General features: G+C 49.3%; 1 protein-coding gene across 2 annotated transcripts in view; it reads right to left on the bottom strand.

The window, feature by feature from the left end:
- ROBO4 (roundabout guidance receptor 4) overlaps positions 1–19511 on the bottom strand; it is an 85953-nt gene extending 66442 nt beyond the window's left edge. The window contains exon 1 of one of the 2 annotated variants that reach the window (XM_048827427.2): positions 18914–19511. In XM_048827427.2, the coding sequence (XP_048683384.2) occupies positions 18914–19091 (178 nt within the window). In that variant the 5' untranslated portion in view covers positions 19092–19511. The remainder of the gene's footprint in view (positions 1–18913) is intronic. The other variant, XM_048827428.2, reaches the window with a different exon arrangement.
- Between the last annotated feature and the right edge of the window lie 392 nt (positions 19512–19903).

Below are 19903 nucleotides of genomic sequence, written 5' to 3'. Positions count from 1 at the left end.
ATTCCCAAGTCTGCCACGCGCGTGTGCAGGTGCCACACACACTGTAGCAGGGAGAGGGGACTGTGCTTGCATCTCTTTGCTCACTAACATAGACCTCTTGTCCTGTCTGGGCCGTTCGGTGTGTAATGTCTGTGCCTCTCACAGCTCCTGATCCCCTCAACCTCTGCACCCACCGAAAGAACCTCCAAGCTTCTCCTAGATGCTCTGTAATCGGGGCGGGGCAAGCCTGGTGCACGTTCCTCTTGCTCTGTAGGAACTTGTCCTTCTGCCGTGTCATTGGCAGGTGATTTACCTGGGCCGAGCAATGCATTCTGTGGCCTCTCTGCATTGACCGTGACATTAGATATGCGGAACTTCTCACCTCAACGAGGAAGATTGTGGCTAAGGAGCAACATGGGTCCCGGTTTGGCTGCTGACCTCAACTGAACTTGAACTCCTGACCCTGGAAGGCTGAGCCATCTCCCCTGGACATGCCATTTCCTCCAGCTGCTCCCTGGCACTCACTGCCATGCTTGAGCTGTGCTGAGCCTTTAACCTGAACAATACCCAGCAGGTGTGGCTGGGCGAAGCCTCCTGTGACCAGAAGTGCTCCTTACCTCCCTGTTCTATTGTGTGGGGTTTGTACACCCCATCTCAGTCTGACACCACACTCCTCTAACAGGCCTTATCCAGCTCTGACACCCCCTCACACCGCCAAACCCCAACACCTGCAACAACCTACACTGACACTAATCCAACCCCCATTCTACCCCCCAACCCTGACACCAGAACCCCTTTTACCCCCAGACACCAACCGACCAAACCACAAACCCAAACAAACCCTGAAAATCCATGATAAGAAAATACATTAATAACAGTGAACTATCAATATTTAACCTTGCCCCTCCCCAGAAGAAATTTCACCCCAAAAAGGGAGAAGTGCCACAAACTCCACGAAGTTCACTAAGAATCACAGAATCTCAGGGTTAGAAGGGACCTCAGGAGGTCATCTAGTCCAACCCCCTGCTCAAAGCAGGACCAATCCCCAATTTTTGCCCCATCCCTAAATGGCCCCCTCAAGGATTGAACTCACAACCCTGGGTTTAGCAGGCCAATGCTCAAACCACTGAGCTATCCCTCCCCCCACAAACTTTGCTGTTGGTCTTGATTTCATAGAATCATAGAATATCGGGGTTGGAAGGGACCTCAGAGGTCATCTAGTCCAACCCCCTGCTCAAAGCAGGACCAATCCCCAATTTTTGCCCTAGATCCCTAAAAGGGCCCCTCAAGGATTGAACTCACAACCCTGCGTTTAGCAGGCCAGTGCTCAAACCACCAAGCTATCCCTCCCCTGCATTTGGCATAGAAGGTGGCAGAGTAAAGCCCTGCAATAGACAGACAGACTGACTGACCTGAAGACAAGCTCTGCATGGCTCAAAAGCGTGTCTCTCTCACCAATGGAAGTTGGTTCAGTGAAAGCTATTATCTCACCAACCTTGTCTTTCTAATATCCTGGGACCCAGACGGCTACAATGACACTGCATAAGACAGACTGACAGACAGACGAACAAGAGTCGATGCCTGGAAGCTGGAGTCAGCCAAGTTCAAACGGGAAATAAAACGCAATGGCTACCAGTGAGGGGAATTCCCAGATTGCAAGGGATGGGGCGGGGGTTCCCTTGCTGCAGAATGCTCTGCTCTCACCTGTCCGAGCGACAAGCTTGGTGCAGGAATCTTGGGGTGAAGTTCTGTGCCGGCAGGTCAGCCTGGATGATCAGACCAGTCCTTCCGGCCCAGAACTCGACACATCTCCATGCTCCGCCTGCGGAGGTCCTAGAGGGAGCCGGGGAGGCAGCACTAATTGCTATAAAGGGCAAAAGGATTTTTTCACCCTCTCAAGATCCCGGATGGGCTGAGAGGACTGGGGGGAAACCCCCAAAGTTCAGCTGTGGGCAGAAAGGTGCTGGCTTCCCTGGGCCTCACGCAGAGACTTAGGCACTGCTGGGCTGGGGCCCCGGGGCGGCAGGGACTTGCCCAGGGGCACATGGGGAATCAGTGGCAGCGTTTGTCTGTTTGGGTTTCTGCGTTGATCAAAGTGTAGTCCAGGGCTCCCAGCGTCCTGCCCCAACCCGCCTGAGAGACACCTGCTCACCCCAGGGTGCCCTGCCACCCAAGGAAAGGAGCTGCCGGTCGGCACCACAGCGAGGGGACCATTAGAAAGAGTCCCTCAATGCTCTGCTACAGTTGGCGGGCTATTCAGCCAAAGGCTGGGGATGCTACCCAGGTGGGGGCACTGCCATTGTGATTGGGGCACAGGGCGGGGGAGGAGAGACGAGCTTTACCCTGGTCTTATTCTCCTGTTTTCTGGCATGCTCAGGACCCCCGTCTCCCCAGCCCCATCGCTCCACGACACGTGCTTCTCCTTGGAGCGCAGGTAACGGCCACTTTGAGGGAGGGTGGCTCATCGTTCTGCAGGGCGTCAGGTCAGGAGCTGAGCCTGGGGCCTCAGGCGTGGGAGCTGCTGGCCCGTCCTGGGGGGCTGGAAGGGGCCTGATGAGAAAGGCCAGGATTGCCAGATGACTCACGTTTCCAGCTCCCATTGTGTTCGATCCAGCCCACTGTTGCCATTAGATGATCTGCTGAGTTTGGCTTAGCAGATCAGGGCTGGGACAGGAAGTGTCCCTGTCGCCTCTCCATCCTGGGGTCGCTGGGGAGCCGCGGGAGCGGAGTGGGGGTGGGGGGACTGGCAGCTGCAGGCAGGATTTTTATATCTGGTAAAGGCTGCGGCGGGGAGGACACGACTGAAGCTGCAGGCCCCCCCCCCACCGGATACAGAACTGAGGCCATGGAGGGACTCCCTACCCAGCACAGAACTGAGGCTGTTGGGAGGAGCCCCCACCCAGCTCAGAAGCGAGGCCACGGGGGGTCCAATCCATCACAGAACCCCCCAATCCACTGCCCCACACACACCCAGACCCACTCACCCCAAGGTCTGTTGCTCCCTCACCCAAATACGAGTAACCCTGTATTCAAATCCATACTGGGCCTCTCTCCCCTGCTCCCAGCCCTATTGTGTCCTCCCCAGAGCCATTCTGTGCCCCTGCTCCTTAGCCGAGAAGGGCCACGGCTGAGCCGTGTTGGGCCTATGAGGGAGGCGGCTCAGGGTCTGAAAATCATGAGATTAGCTTACAAATTACGAGACTGTGCACGCCGAACAACACCGGCTCTTGTCCTTTGCCTTCTGGGGCCTGCGCTGTTGGGGGATGGAGCAGGTTCAGGACTGACTTATTCTTTGCAAAGGAGGCGGAGATTCTCATGCCATCCCCTGACTCCAGGCACTGGCGCTTTGGGGAAACACCAGGTATGGCGAGACTCTCCATGCAATTGACAGTGCAGGCGATACTGGAATGCTGTCTGCAGATGGGGGCACAGGGAGCTGGGGGGCCTGGTCTGTGAAGTTACAGTAGCAACTCTCTGGCAGACTGGAGCAGCAATCTGCCCAGGCCGCAGGGCAGCTGCTCAACAGGGTCCCAGCCAGGCCAGCCCACGGGCACACCTGGCCCACCTGCCCGCTGTGCTGTAGATGTGTGAAAGTGCCACACGTCCTGGGCACGGCCACATGAGCTGCTGACTCCCTCCGGGAAAAGAGCTGGAGCGGAGACCAGAGCCTGCAGCAGCAGGACAGGGCCAGGTCACTTCTCATGGTCAGCTAGAAGACGTGGGCAGATGGGCCAGCTACTGAGGGGGATGGAGAGTTTTGCCATGGCGTATATTGACGACATCTTTGTCTTTAGTCAGACCTGGGAGGACCATGTGTCCCAGGTTAGACAAGTGCTGGACCGACTCCAGGGGGCTGGGCTGACCGTAAAAGCTGAGAAGTGCAAGGTGGGGATGGCGGAAGTATCTTACCTTGGCCATCGGGTGGGGAGCGGCTGCCTAAAGCCGGAACCAGCCAAAGTGGAGGTGATCAGAGACTGGCTCGCTCCCCAAACCAAAAAGCAGGTCCAAGCCTTTATTGGGATGGCGGGGTACTATTGAAGATTTGTGCCCCACTTTAGCCACCCCCATCATTGGGCTATGCAGGAAGGGGAAGCCAGACAAGGTGGTCCGGACCGAGCAGTGCCAGGAGGCTTTCCGGGTGCTGAAGGAGGCTATGGTCAGTGGCCCAGTTCTGGCAAACCCAGACTTTGACAAGCCCTTTGTGGTGTTCACCGACGCCTCAGACACGGGACTGGGGGAGGTGTTAATGCAGGAGGATGAAAAGGGGGAGAGACACCCCATCGTGTACTTGAGCAAGAAGCTTCTACCCCGGGAGCAACACTACGCGGCCATCGAGAAGGAGTGCCTGGCCATGGTGTGGGCCTTTAAGAAACTAGAGCCATATCTATTCGGGCGACACTTCACCATCTACACCGACCACTCTCCCCTGACCTGGCTGCACCAGATGAAAGGAGCCAACGCCAAGCTCCTGAGGTGGAGCCTGCTCCTGCAGGATTACGACATGGACATGGTCCATGTGAAGGGAAGTGCCAACCTGATAGCGGATGCGCTGTCCCAGAGAGGCGGCCCTGAACTTCCCCAGGTCATGGGTCAGAGTGACCCCGCTCAGTTCAGTCTCAAAGTGGGGAGAGATGTGACGCAGTAGGGAGCAGGCTGGGTTGACCGGGGAATGCCATCTAGTTCTGCTGGGTCTGTCTGCATGGGGGATGGGAGAGCAGGGGATGACTCCACTTGAGTGAGAATACTTGAGCCTGTAACCTGAGCTGGGAGGGGGTTGGACCCAGGTGACACTTTTGCCCGGGAAGCTGGACAAAGGCTGGAGGAGGAGCTGGGGGAAGGAGGAGTGAGACTGTGGGAGGGGAGTTTTTTGGTTTCAGTTTTGTGCTGGGTGGTCAAATGCAGGGAACCCCAGGGCTGGGGTCTAAGCTCCTTGCCCCCTAGAAGGACTTGACTGAGGAGTCCTGGTTGTACCCACAAGCTCTGTTTTAGACTGTGTTCCTATTGTCCAATAAACCTTCTGTTTTACTGGCTGGCTGAGAGTCACGGTGAATCCCAGGAAGAGGGGTGCAGGGCCTGGACTCCCCCACACTCCGTGACAGAGATAAAAAGGCACCTTTTAAAAAGTGGAAGTCAAATCTTAGTGAGGTAAATAGAAAGGAGCATAAACACTGCCAAATTAAATGTAAAAATGTAATAAGAAAAGCCAAAAAGGAGTTTGAAGAACAGCTAGCCAAAAACTCAAAAGGTAATAACAAAATGTTTTTTAAGTACATCAAAAGCCTGCTGAACAACCAGTGGGGCCCCGGATGATCAAGATACAAAAGGAGCACTTAAAGACGATAAAGTCATTGCAGAGAAACTAAATGAATTCTTTGCTTCAGTCTTCATGGCTGAGGATGTTAGTGAGATTCCCAAACCTGAGTCGTCCTTTGTAGGTGACAAATCTGAGGAATTGTCACAGATTGAAATGTCACTAGAGGAGGCTTTAGAATTAATTGAGAAACTGAACAGGAACAAGTCACCGGGACCAGATGGCATTCACCCACGAGTTCTGAAAGAACTCAAATGTGAAATTGCAGAACTGTTAACTATGGTTTGTAACCTGTCCTTTAAATCAGCTACTGTACCCAATGACTGGAAGATAGCGAATGTAACGCCAATATTTAAGACGGGTTCTAGAGGTGATCCTGGCAATTACAAACCGGTAAGTCTAACGTCAGTACCGGGCAAAGTAGTTGAAACAATAGTAAAGAATAAAATTGTCAGACACATAAATTGAACATAAATTGTTGGGCAAAAGTCAACATGGTTTCTGTAAAAGGAGATCATGTCTTACTAATCTATTAGAGTTCTTTGAGGGGGTCAACAAACATGTGGGCAAGGGGGGTCCAGCAGACATAGTGTACTTAGATTTCCAGAAAGCCTTTGACGAGGTCCCTCACCAAAGGCTCTTATGTAAATTAAGTTGTCATGGGATAAGAGGGAAGATCCTATCATGGATTGAGAACTGGTTAAAAGACAGGGAACACAGGGTAGGAATAAATGGTAAATTTTCAGAATGGAGAGGGGTAACTAGTGGTTTTCCCCAAGGGTCAGTTCTAGGATCAATCCTATTCAACTTATTCATAAATGATCTGGAGAAAGGGGTAAACAGTGAGGTGGCAAAGTTTGCAGATGATACTAAACTGCTCAAGATAGTTAAGACCAAAGCAGACTGTAAAGAACTTCAAAAAGATTTCACAAAACTAAGTGATTGGTCAATAAAATGGCAAATGAAATTTAATGTGGATAAATGTACAGTAATGCACATTGGAAAAAATAACCCCAACTATACATACAATATGATGGGGGCTAATTTAGCTACAACTAATCAGGAGAAAGATCTTAGAGTCATCATGGATAGTTCTCTGAAGACGTCCACGCAGTGTGCAGTGGAGGTCAAAAAAGCAAACGGGATGTTAGGAATCATTAAAAAAGGGACAGAGAATAAGACAGAGAATATCTTATTGCCCTTATATAAATCCATGGTATGCCCACATCTTGAATACTGCATACAGATGTGGTCTCAAAAAAGATATACTGGCATTAGAAAAGGTTCAGAGAAGGGCAATGAAAATGATTAGGAGTTTAGAATGGGTCCCATATGAGGAGAGATTAAAGGGGCTAGGACTTTCAGCTTGGAAGATAGGAGACTAAGGGGGGATGTGACAGAGGTCTATAAAATCATGAGTGGTGTGAAGAAAGTGAATAAGGAAAAGTTATTTACTTGTTCCCATAATATAAGAACTAGGGGCCACCAAATGAAATTAATGGGCAGCAGGTTTAAAACAAATAAAAGGAAGTTCTCCTTCACACAGTGCACAGTCAACCTGTGGAACTCCTTGCCTGAGGAGGTTGTGAAGGCTAGGACAATAACAGGGTTTAAAAGAGAACTGGATAAATTCATGGAGTTTAAGTCCATTAATGGCTATTAGCCAGGATGGGTAAGGAATGGTGTCCCTAGCCTCTGTTTGTCAGAGGGTGGAGATGGATGGCAGGAGAGAGATCACTGATCATTACCTGTTAGGTTCACTCCCTCTGGGGCACCTGGCCTTGGCCACTGTCGGTGACAGGATACTGGGCTGGATGGACCTTGGGTCTGACCCAGTACGGCCGTTCTTATGTTCTTATGACATCATGGCCTTGGCCACAGCCAGAATTGCTGGGCTAGGGCAAAACTTCCCCAGAAATCCCTGTGCCAGGGGACTCTGCCCCCCCTTAGGACTCAAAGTGAGATGGGCTAAGAAAGGACCTGGGGCTGGGCTCTGTGGATAGCGGCTGGGGCTTGGGCGTCCATGGAGTATTTTGAATAAAATATAAAATGTGTTTTGAAATCCAGTGCCCGGTCACGGCTCCAAGTGCATGGTGCCATGCATGCTTCTCCCTGGGCGCTGGACGGAAATGCACCAACAACAGTCCGGTGTAAGTTCCCGATTCCCACGGGGCTGCCGGAGACATCCCATGAGCAGGGCTATGGCACAGTGTGGATAGCAGACAAAAGCGCCATTTGCCCCTAGCCGTGCTGTAATAAACGTGCTAAATCACAGAATGGTTTTGACACAGTTACACACAAAGAAAAGGAGTACTTGTGGCACCTTAGAGACTAACCAATTTATTTGAGCATGAGCTTTCGTGAGCTACAGCTGAAGTGAAGTGAGCTGTAGCTCACGAAAGCTCATGCTCAAATAAATTGGTTAGTCTCTAAGGTGCCACAAGTACTCCTTTTCTTTTTGCGAATACAGACTAACACGGCTGTTCCTCTGAAACCTGTCAGTTACACACAGACGCCACGAAAGGCACAGAATTAAGGTAGCCAAGCCAAGCGCTTCAAAGTCAGGAACTGCCAGAAGGAAGGTCACCTGAGCAACCTGACTCAGACCCTTGTGCTTATGCGCCCAACCTTTAGTTACATCAGCACATACCAGCTTTTCCGGAGGACTCCTCCTCATCAATGCCCAGGCTGGGCTGTGCTCACTGAACCAGGCAGCTGGTCCCCTTCCTTATTTACTGCCCACTGTTCAGACCCCGCTCTGAAGGCAGGGGAATCCTTTGCTCCTGGGTCTCACTATGGCACTCATCACTGGAGCATCAGAGTACTTCCCAAACATTAGTTTACTCCTCTTCCCAACTGTAAGGATAAGGCCTTTGTCTGCAGCCAGATTAAAAGAGCAGCCAAGCAGCAGCCTTTAGCTGAGAAGCAGGAAGTCACATCCTCACAGTCCATCTAAATTATATTAAAACAGTGTAATAGGCTGGTAAGAAGGAGATCCTGTCCGAATGGCCCCCACTATCACCAGATTAAGAAGCAGATCTTAAGATGGTTAAAGAAAACTTAGTTTGATAGCATCCTGTCTGGCAAGAAATCACTTCTCAGTAGTTGTGGTTGTGAAATCCTCATTTCTTTATCGTTTTGTCACTATGGTCCCCACTTCCCTATTGTTTATCTGTATGGTCTCGGTCTGGTTCTTTAATTATTTTTGTCTGTTATATAATTAATTTTGCTAGAGGTAAATTAATTAAGATGGTGGGGTAGGATTGGTTGGAGAATTTTGCTACACTATGTTAGGATTGGTTAGTAAAATTTTAGTATAATGATTGTTTAAGGAATAGCTAAACAGGACTCAAATTTCATCCGATGAAGTGAGCTGTAGCTCACGAAAGCTCATGCTCAAATAAATTGGTTAGTCTCTAAGGTGCCACAAGTCCTCCTTTTCTTTTTGTGAATACAGACTAACACGGCTGTTACTCTGAAAACTGTATAAACTGGAGTCCAAAAGGAAGTTCTTTGGGAACCAACTCCAGGACACACCCCTAAAGATCAGAGCTGCCAGACATCAACACTCTGCCAATGACACCAGTCAGAAACTGGAGTCCCCCAGATGGAGCTGATCCTGATGGCCATCAAGAAAAGTTCATTTGTTTTATTGGGAGTGGCGAGCACTCTATGTGTAGCGTGTGCATTCTGTTGTTGGTGATCGTTAATAAATAGAGGTTAAGTAGGATATTACTGAGAAAGGCTCCTTTACGTATTGGGAAAGGGTGTGGGTACTTACATTGACCAGATTAGTTACACCCTGAGCCCTACGAATTGGGTATGTGTGGCCCTGAGCCCTACAAATTGGGTAAGGGTAGGTGGTTTTCGCCTGGAGCCCTATGAATTGGGAAAAGGTGGGGTGCCCTAATGTGTGCAGGTAACACAAAACCCCAAGCGGTGAGTGGGTGCTATATCCCCATTTGACGGATGGAAGCTGAGGACAAGAGAGATTAAGGCTGAAGTGGTCACTATTCTGGGTGCCCAATGTGAGATACCCCTGGCTTGATTGTTCAGTCTTTAGCATTACACAGCACTTCAAAGTCCAACCCCCAGTGACTTTGGGTGCAGCTGCGAGCGCTTGGCACTTCTGCAGTTCAGACTGCAGACTGAGCCAGACTGCGACCAGAGCCACACAGATACTGAGCTGCAGCTAGCAAGGGATGTGAAGGGGAACAAGAAGGGTTTCTACAGGTATGTTTGCAACAAGAAGAAGATCAGGGAAAGTGTGGGCCCCTTACTGAATGGGGGAGGCAACCTAGTGACAGATGATGTGGAAAAAGCTGAAGTACTCAATGCTTTTCTTGCCTCGGTCTTCACAGACATGGTCAGCTCCCAGACTGCTGCACTGGGCAGCACAGTATGGGGAGGAGGTGAGCAGCCCTCAGTGATGGAAGAACAGGTTAAGGACTATTTAGAAAAGCTGGACATGCACAAGTCCGTGGGGCCGGATGAAATGCATCCAAGGGTGCTGAGGGAGTTGGCTGATGTAATTGCAGAGCTATTGTCCATTATCTTTGAAAACTCGTGGCAATCGGGGGAAGTCCTGGATGACTGGAAAAAGCCAAATATAGTATCCATCTTTTAAAAAAGGGAAGAAGGAGAACCTGGGGAACTACAGCCTCACTTCAGTCCCTGGAAAAATCATGGAGCAGGTCCTCAAGGAATCCATTTTGAAGCACTCGGAGGAGAGGAAAGTGATCAGGAACAGTCAACATGGATTCACCAAGGGCAAGTCATGCCTGACCAACCTGATTGCCTTCTGTGATGAGATAACTGGCTCTGTGGATATGGGGAAAGCAGTGGACATGATATACCTTGACTTTAGCAAAGCTTTCGATTCAGTCTCCCACAGTATTCTTGCCAGCAAGTTAAAGAAGTATGGATTGGATGAATGGACTATAAGGTGGATAGAAAGCTGGCTAGATTGTCGGGCTCAACGGGTAGTGATCAACAGCTTGATGTCTAGTTGGCAGCCAGTCTCAAGCAGAGTGTCCCAAGGGTCAGTCCTGAGGCCCGTTTTGTTCAACGTCTTCATTAATGATCTGGATGTTGGCATGAACTGCACTGTCAGCAAGTTTGTGGATGAAACTAAACTGGGGGGAAAGGTATATATGCTGGAGGGTAGGGATAGGGTCCAGAGTGACCTAGACATATTGGAGGATTGGGCCAAAAGAAATCTGATGAGCTTCAACAAGGACAAGTGCAGAGTCCTGCACTTGGGATGGAAGAACCCCATGCACTGCTACAGGCTGGAGACTGACTGGCTAAGCAGCAGTTCTGCAGAAAAGGACCTGGGGATTACAGTGGATGAGAAGCTGGATATGAGTCAACAGTGTGCCCTTGTTGCCAAGGAGGCTAACGGCATATTGGGTTGCGTTAGTAGGAGCATTGCCAGCAGATCAAGGTAAATTTTTATTCCCTCTATTCAGTACTGGTGAGGCCATATCTGGAGTATTGCATCCAGTTTTGGGCCCCCCACTACAGAAAGGATGTGGACAAATTGGATAGAGTCCAGAAAAGGGCAACGAAAATGATCAGGGGCTGGGGCACATGACTTATGAGGAGAGGCTGACGGAACTGGGGTTATTTAGTCTGCAGAAGAGAAGAGTGAGGGGGGGATTTGATAGCAGCCTTCAGCTACCTGAAGGGGGGTTCCAAAGAGGATGGAGCTTGGCTGTTACCAATGGTGGCAGATGACAGAACAAGGAGAATGGTCTCAAGTTGCAGTGGGGGAGGTTTAGGTTGGATATTAGGAAACACTATTTCACTAGGAGGGTGGTGAAGCACTGGAATGGGTTACCTAGGGAGGTGGTGGAATCTCCATGCTTAGAGGTTTTTAAGGCCTGGCTTGACAAAGCCCTGGCTGGGATGATTTAGTGGGTGTTGGTCCTGCTTTGAGCAGGGGATTGGACTAGATGACCTCCTGAGGTCTCTTCTACCCCTAATCTTCTATGATTCTGTGACTTGGAGACCCATCTCTCCACACCCTCTGACAGTATCCTAACAAACTGGCAGCTTGGATTCAGCGCAATGGCTGGCCAGACTGTTGACAACAAGGGCCGGTTTCCTGAGCATGAGCCTCAAAGGAAGTCGGTGACCTACTTTTCTCTGCTGAGGACCTGACAACCTTCACCACCGATGGACCCAGTTCTCCCTTGCTGGCCTTCTCAAGCCAGGGCGGATGTGGGTACAGAGCACAGGTTGTTGCATAACTTATTCCCAGCAGCTCCAGTCCCTCACCAAGGCCTTCGCATTCGTCGCTCGCGGTAGCAGTCTGCTGCCACAGAAACAGAGAGCCATCTCCACCACTGCTATTCTAGCCACAAAGCGACAAGAGCTCCCTTGCAATAGATGCCACAGAAAGCAGACAGCTCGAATCCCTGAGGGAGACTCCATGGATGCATCTGGAATCTGCTCTTTGGGGCCCATCTAAAATAAATACATGTGAGAGGAGTCGCGTAGATCATCATTGCCTCACTGCTACCCTAATCCTCCCCACTGCTTCTTGTACCACCTGCCATGTCTTGTGTTACACATCACAGAGCCATGGCTTCCAAGGCCAGAAGGGACCATTATGATACTCCAGTCTGACCTCCTGCGTAACCCAGGGCAAAGAATTTCACCCAGATTCCTGCATCCAAGCCCAATAATTTCTGCTTGCAATAGAGCAGGTCTCTTACAAAGAGACCCACAATCTTGATGTAAAGACCTCAAGTGATGGAGACTCACCTCCCCCCACCCCCATCCCTGGGTGATCTGTTCCAATGGTTAATCTTCCTCACTGTAACAATGAGCATAAGAACATAAGAACATCCATATTGGGTCAGATCAAAGTATCCTGTCTTCTGACAGTGGCCAATGCCAGGTGCCCCAGAGGGAATGAACAGAATGGGTAATCATCCAGTGATCCATCCCCTGTTGCCCATTCCCAGCTTCTGGCAAACAGAGGATAGGGGCACCATCCCTGCCCATCCTGGTGAATAGCCATTGATGGACCTATTCTTCATGAACTTATCTAGTTCTTTTTTGAACCCTGTTATAGACTTAGCCTTCACAAGATCCTCTGGCCAGGAGTTCCATAGATTGACTGTGTGTTGTGTGAAAAAATACTTCCTTTTGTTTGTTTTAAACCTGCTATCTATTAATTTCATTTGGTGACCCCTAGTTCTTGTGTTATGAGGAGTAAATAACAGTTCCTTATTCACTTTCTCCACTCCCGTCATGATTTTATAGACCTCTATCATATACCCACACAGACGACTCTTTTCCAAGCTGAAAAGTCCCAGTCTTATTAATCTCTCCTCATATTGAAGCCGTTCCATACCCCTAATAATTTTTGTTGCCCTTTTCTGAACCTTTTCCAATTCCAATATATCCTTTTTGAGTTGAGGCGACCACATGTGCATGCAGTATTCAAGATGTGGGTGTACCATGGATTTATACAGAGGCAATATGATATTTTCTGTCTCATTATCCATCCCTTTCTTAATGATTCCCAACATTCTGTTCATTTTTTGCCTGACGCTGCACATTGAGTGGATGTTTTCAGGGGACTATCCACAATGACTCCAAGATCTCTTTCTTGAATGGTAACAAGCCAATTTAAACCCCATCATTTTACATGTATAGTTGGGATTATGTTTCCACTGTGCATTACTTTGCATTTATCAACATTGAATTTCATCTGCCATTTTGTTGCCAAGTCACCCAGTTTTGAGAGATCCTTTTGTAGCTCTTTGCAGTCTGCCTAGGACTTAACTATCTTGAGCAATTTTGTATCATCTGCAAATTTTTCCATCTCACTGTTTACCCCTTTTTCCAGATCATTTATGAATATATTGAATAGGACTGTGCCCAGTACAGACCCCTGGGGACACCACTATTTACCTCTGTCCATTCTGAAAACCGACCATTTATTCCTACTCTTTGTTTCCTATCTTTTAACCAGTTACCAATCCCTGAGAGGACCTTCCCTCTTATCTCATGACAGCTTACTTTGCTTAAGAACCTTTGGTGTGGGATCTTGTCAAAGGCTTTCTGAAAATCTAAGTACTCTCTCTCCGCTGGATCCCCCTTGTCCACACGCTTGTTGACACCCGCAAAGAATTCTAGTAGATTGGTGAGGCATGATTTCCCTTTACAAAAACCATGTTGACTCTTCCCCAACAAATTAGGTTCGTCTCTGTGTCTGACAATTTTGTTCTTTATTATAGTTTCAACCAGTTTGCCCGGTAGTGAAGTCAGGCTTACCGGCCTGTAATTGCCAGGATCATCTCTGGAGCCCTTTTAAAAAATTGGCATCACATTAACTACCCTCCAGTCATTTGGTACAGAAGCTGATTTAAATAATAGGTTACAGACGACAGTTAGTAGTTCTGCAATTTCACATCTGAGTTCCTTCAGAACTCTTGGGTGATGCCGTCTGGCCCTGGGGACTTGTCACTGTTCAGTTTATCGATTTGTTCCAAAACCTCCTCTCACGACACCTCGATCTGTGACAGTTCCTCAGATTTGTCACCTGAAAAGAATGTGCACAACATTTTCTGTTTGAATGTGTCAAACTTCAGCTGCCAGCCACTGGATCTTTTCTGCCTTGATCTCCCAGAGGGAAGAGCTCTTTACCAGCAGAAATATCCCTCCTGCATAGGGGATTGTGATTGTTATCAAGTTACCTCTTCCCCGTCACTTTGATAAGATAGAGACACTGAACTTCATAATCCTCTTGGATTTTGAGCTGTCTGGGACAGGGACACGATTTCGTCATGTGCGTGTGCAGCTATATGAATAACAGTGATCCTACCAGAGCGGGAGCTTTCCTGCAGGGCCTCTCTCCTAAGCCTTTACTCTTGTTCAGGAAGATCGTACCCTTAAATAAGCAATGCCCTGTCCCACTGCCATCCATCGGAGTATGCAAACATGATCACTGTGAGATGTGAGCTCCTTAGGGAGGGACTGGCTTCATTCGTGTCTTCTCCAGGGCTGAGCACGTGGTCAGAGGTAAGAACTCACACCTGACCAGTAGTCATAGGAATAAATACTAAAGAACCCAGTTCCCAGGTGTGGGTGCCAGATGGCATCCGGAGCCCAAGTCCCACTGAGAGTCATGGAGACCTGTGCCCCTAAGTCCCACAACTCCTTTTGAGGATCCTGCTGTGAAGGACTCTGTCCTCTTGCATAGACAATGAGTCAGTAAATTCACCCCCTCTGAAACTTGACTCTGTGTCGACTGTCACTCAGCGATGCCCTAGAGGCCCAGTTGCTAAAGTCTCTCTAACGCACACACAGTCAGAAATCCTGCTGGAGGAATACCCCATAAGGACATGTTCTCAGCACACCCAGCCCCAAACAACCAAGTGCTGCTCCAGCTGCAAGCCAACAAGTCACAAAAGAACTCTGAAAAAAGAAAAGCTGACAGCGTTTCACACACAGAGCAGAGTCTTTCCTTTTGTCGTCAGCCAGCCAGGCTCCCCATACCTTTACATACAGACAGAGAGGATTATTCCAATGGCAGGCACTCACTGCATGAACAGACCTGACTCTGTGCAGCCTCTCCTTAGTTACAAAAATCAGCCACGAGTACAAAGCACACATCTCCCAGCTATCGGTGATAACAATAAAGATGCTATTTAATCTCAGCCAGTTACACTGATGCATAATATAGAAAATAAGGCAGGTGCAACTTAAATTCTTAGAGAGGAGTTTCTTATCTAGGAAATATGGGGCAGGTGAGAAGAAGTTGGTGTGATGGGTTCCTCCTGGGGTGCCACCTGGAACTGGGGTACCACTGAGCCCACTGACTCACCAGCCTGGGCTCCCTCTCAGCACTGTACTGTTGTGACAATCTGCAGACCACTCTGGGTCCTACACTCCCACCAGCATTCACTCAGGCAGGGACACACCCAGCTGCAGTTACATGCAGGTTCTGACCAGTCACTGAATGAACCAACAATAGAGAGGCTACAGCCAAGATACCCCCAGCTTCCCAGCCTTGTACCCCAGAGCTCTATCATCCTGCCCTGGTCAAAACCCCGACCAGTATGAATTTATTACTCAGTTTTCCCCTCCCTCAATGTGGAGAGGAATATGCACACTTGTGTTAACCACACTGAGATTTCCCCCCAGACACTTCACTCAAAAACACACTGGTTTAGATAAAGCAAAAAATCCCCAAGTTTATTAACTAAAAAAATATAGATTTTAAGTGATTATAAGGGATAGCAAACAGATCAAAGCAGATTATCTAGCAAATAAACAAAACTACAAACTAAGCCTAAGATACCAGAAAGACTGGATATGAATTAGCAAATTCTCACCCTGGCTGATGACACAAGCAGTCCACCAGGTTTCCATACACAGGCTAGACATCCTTTTAGCCTGGGACCAGCACTTCCCCCAGTTCAGTCTTTGTTTCTCAGATGTTTCCAGGAGTGTTCTTGTGTGGGGAGTAAGGTCCCCAGGTGATGTCACACCCCACCTAATATAGCTTTACTATATGGCGGGAACCCTTTGTTCCAAATTCAGTTCCCAGCCCAGTTTGTGGAAAAATACAGGTACCCAAAATGGAGTTCAGTGTCATGTGGTCTGGTCACATACCCTTGCTGAGTCATAGCAGCCATTACTTACAGGGCAGCTGAAACATTTACAGGAAGGCTAAGTCCTTTCATAGCCCATTGTCTTTGCTGATGGGCCATCAGCCCTGTCTAGCTTCTTCATTGTTGTACCTGAAAGGCTAGCTGTGGGTGTTACTCAGAGTAGGCACGTTTGGAATACAGATACATAGTCAGTATTCATAACTTCAGATACAAAAGGGATACATGCATACAAATAGGATAACCATATTTAGCAAATCATAACTTTTCCAATGACACCTCACATGACCCGTCTTGTACAAAATGCATCACAATAATGTCATAATTACATCATAATCATACAACTGTGAAGAATATGGGCTGCAGTGTCACAGTCAGTATTTATAAACACAGTAAGTTCATTAACTTTCTTACACAACCAGAACGATGTAGGGATCCTGTAATCCTGGACTCACATGAGTCGTCCTTCCTCCCATGTGCAGGGCTTGGAAAGGGTTTCACTTCAGGATTCATCCACAATCAGTTGCAAAGTGTTACAAGAGCTCTAAGCGTTAAGCCACCCTCTGTGATCATGTTCCCACTGCAAGGGCCTGCGTCTCCGCATGCAGGACATGACAAACATCCGCTGCTTTTGGTCTACTCGGAGCCTGCAGGGCGGGGCAGCAGGCTCCAGGAATGGGGAGCAGGGGAATAGCTGTCTGTGATCCAGCTGCAGACTAACGTGGCAGAGCTGCTGGAGTCAGGGAAGCCCATTCTGCATTTAAGACTCTTGATCTTCATGCACAATGAACCAAAGTGATTCTGGAGGAGGCAGCTGCCATTCCTAGCAGAATGCTAGACGGTATTACATGGTTCAGCCACTAGGTGATGCAGTGCGTAAAAAACTTAGTAAGCGAATCTCCAGTGAATATGTCTGGTGAGCATCTCTCTGGGAAGGGAGCTCTGTAGTCAGTCTGTACCTGCTATTGTAGCCCTGCAACCTACTGTGTACAAGGTGTACATGACAGGTTCCAGATCTCAAACCAAACATGTGCAGTCTCTGGCTTTAAACCCGGTGCTAGGAATGTCCATGAGCAGAGCTGGAGTCTCCAAACCACCAGTGTGGGTGGCCAGGTCACCTCCTGGGGCGGGGCTAGTTCCTTTCCTTTGCCAAACCCTATCCCTAAAGGAAGGAAGCCCACTACCACAGTGGACAAGAACTGGTGCCCCCTGCTCTCCTGCCAGTCATCTATGATCATCCTCTGATGTCACATACCGGGCAATGCAGGGCAAGGAGGGCCAGGCAGCCACAGCCTGGAGCGTTGATATTTAGAGGCCACAGGAATAGATAGCTGAGAAATGGTCTAAGGAGTACCTCAGACATGCAGCAAGGCAAACAGTGCTGTGCTGTTGCATTACACCTGCAATGTGACTCAGACACAGGCTTTGGATTGGCAGAAGTCAGCTTTTCCAGTCTGCAGAAAAAAGAAATTATGCCAGGGTGCTCGAGGGGTTGGCTGATTCACCCTGCTTACACCATCTGTGTGAAAGCCAAGCTGGGTGGCAGCATTTGTGCACATGTCCCAGAGGAAAACGTTCCCGCGTTCTGTCCAATAGCAGTGTTTTCTCCTGCTGTGAGTTTCTGAGGGCGTAAAGTAGTAGTCTCAAACTTTTGTATTGGTGACCCCTTTTGCACCGCAAGCCTCTGAGTGTGACCCTCCCCTTATAAATTGAAAACACATTTTTTATATTTAACACTACTGTAAATGCCGGAGGCGAAGCAGGGAGTGGGATAGAGGCTGACAGCTCACGTCCCCCATGTAATAACCTTGTGACCCCTGAGGGGTCACAACCCCCAGCTTGAGAACCCCTGATATAAAGGATCTGTGTGAGCCCCCTGGAAGTTCTTGGGGCTTGGGTCACAAGTACAGCTCTGAAATCAGGTGATCTGAGCTTTGGGGGATCAGCTTTGAAAGCCATGAAGAATAAAGAGAAGGTCCTGGCTGGTCACTGACTTTCAGGATAGAGACTAACCTAGGCAACTGGTTAGTGATTGGTCAGTACAAATGGGAAACACTTCCTCCTGTCTGACCGCCTCGGTCTCTTCTAACATGGCATGGTAATTACACCTCTCTTCTCCAGTTGTCCCCCAGACCCCAGTCATTAGTTTGATCACCATTTTACTGGGAAGTGTCAGGCTCTTGAAACTTTGCTGAGAAACAGTGCATTGATTCACCTACTTGGCTTTTAACTGAAGAGCTACTAGGAAACAAGGGAAAGAGATGCAGTATCTATGAGGATTGGAGGTGGCGGCAGTGGGAACACCGATGGGGTCAACATAGATTCAAGGACAAATATGATCAAATCCCCCTCAAAACACCTCTGTGGTGCCCACCAGTTTTGAGTTCCTCCCTCTCCGAGTTATTTCTTCCCCTGGATTTCCCAGTACATCCTGTCTCCCAGCTTGTAAGTTCTTTGGGGCAGGGACTGTCTGTTTGCCATGAATGGCTCTGAGCACTGGTATCTAACAAAGAATAAATAATAATAACAAACGAGCAGCTTTCCTCCCTGCGCTTGGAGAATCAGCACCACCACACCAGATCTCCCAGTGCAGTCACTACTCCTACCCCCATCACCAGTCCTCACCCCCATTACTATATCAACCCCAATCATTGCTCCGACCCACGCCGATCATCCAGACCTCCCTTTCTGTCCCTTCAGCCATTGCTTGCACATACCGGCGGAGACAAGCTTTTACAAGGAGGTAAATATTTGGAGTCTCTTTCACCAGCCTCTAAATCCCTGGGGTGCAGCATCCTCTCAGCCGAATGATTCCCCAGAGGTGAGAGGAAGTAAAAGAACCATCCCTCAGCCTGGCGGCTCTCCCCACAGGCGCTGCGGTGACAACAGCCCCTTGGGGCAGCCAGGTGTTGGTGGGGCGTGCTGCTCCGCGGCTTGCCTGCCTCGAGCCAAGGCGGCTGTGGGACTCAGGAGTCTGGTGAAAGGTGCTTACCTCGCAGCCGGTGCCGGTGCCCGGGCTGGTGGTGCTGGAGCTGCCTTGTCTGCCTGTTGGGCCCCTGCAGGCCCCTCCTGCCCTGTCCCTCTGGCCAGGTGCAGGGACACGGGCACACCTGGGAGCCCCAGCCCCAGGGGAGGGAAGCCAAGCCCAGCAGGAGGAGTGCCGAGAGCATCTCGAGGAGAAACGCTCCCAGCCAGATCCTGGCTCCGAGAAGCAACTTCCCACAAGAAATTCTTTCCAGTCAAAGGATCCAAAGGCGAGGCTCCTGCCCCCGCCCTGCCTGCGCGGCTCTCCCCTCTGCCTGGCTCCAGCCCCTCCGCTGGGGAAGGTATTGGGAATTTGTTATGAAGCATGTTTTTCAGCTGCTTTTGTACTTTTTTTCCTCCTTTTTTCCCCCCTTCTTCTTTTTGAAGTGGTGGACAATGGGGGAGGAAGGCATGTAGGCCCCATGCTGTGAGGGGGCTGCGTGGCACCACGGGGGCTGCTTTCTCCGCACCATCTGTGACATCAGAACAGCGAGGGGGGGCAGCACCACCAGGAGTTGGGCGCAATATTGTGAAGAACTAAATTAACTGATCAGTGGAGAAAAGGCAAACAGCGTCTTTGTGGTTCCTTCTCAGCACCAGCCATCTCTGCCTTTAACCCCTTTCTCTGCCGTGCCTGCACTCTCAGCCGGCCCAGCGAGACTGGCTCCATAAAGGAATGCCTCCTGCTTTAGAAAAGGCTGTTTTCAAACAAAATTGACCGTCCCCTGATAGATTTAACCGCTTGTCGGCTGCTCCTTTGTCAAACTGGTGTGAGACGGGGCAGCTTGGAGGGGGCCTGCGACATGTTCATTTGTCACAAGGAGACAGGCACTTTAAATGGTTACAATTACAATTATTGCACTGGCTGCAATTATTTCATCATTCCACTGCTGAAAATCATGGGGGCTCCTTTTGTTCTTATGGCTCAACCCAGTTTCTCTCCGGCCCATTTTCCCTT

The sequence above is a fragment of the Caretta caretta genome, chromosome 22 (genome assembly GCF_965140235.1).
Source record: "Caretta caretta isolate rCarCar2 chromosome 22, rCarCar1.hap1, whole genome shotgun sequence".
Taxonomy (NCBI): Eukaryota; Metazoa; Chordata; order Testudines; family Cheloniidae; genus Caretta; species Caretta caretta.
This window is presented reverse-complemented; position numbering and strand designations above follow the sequence as displayed.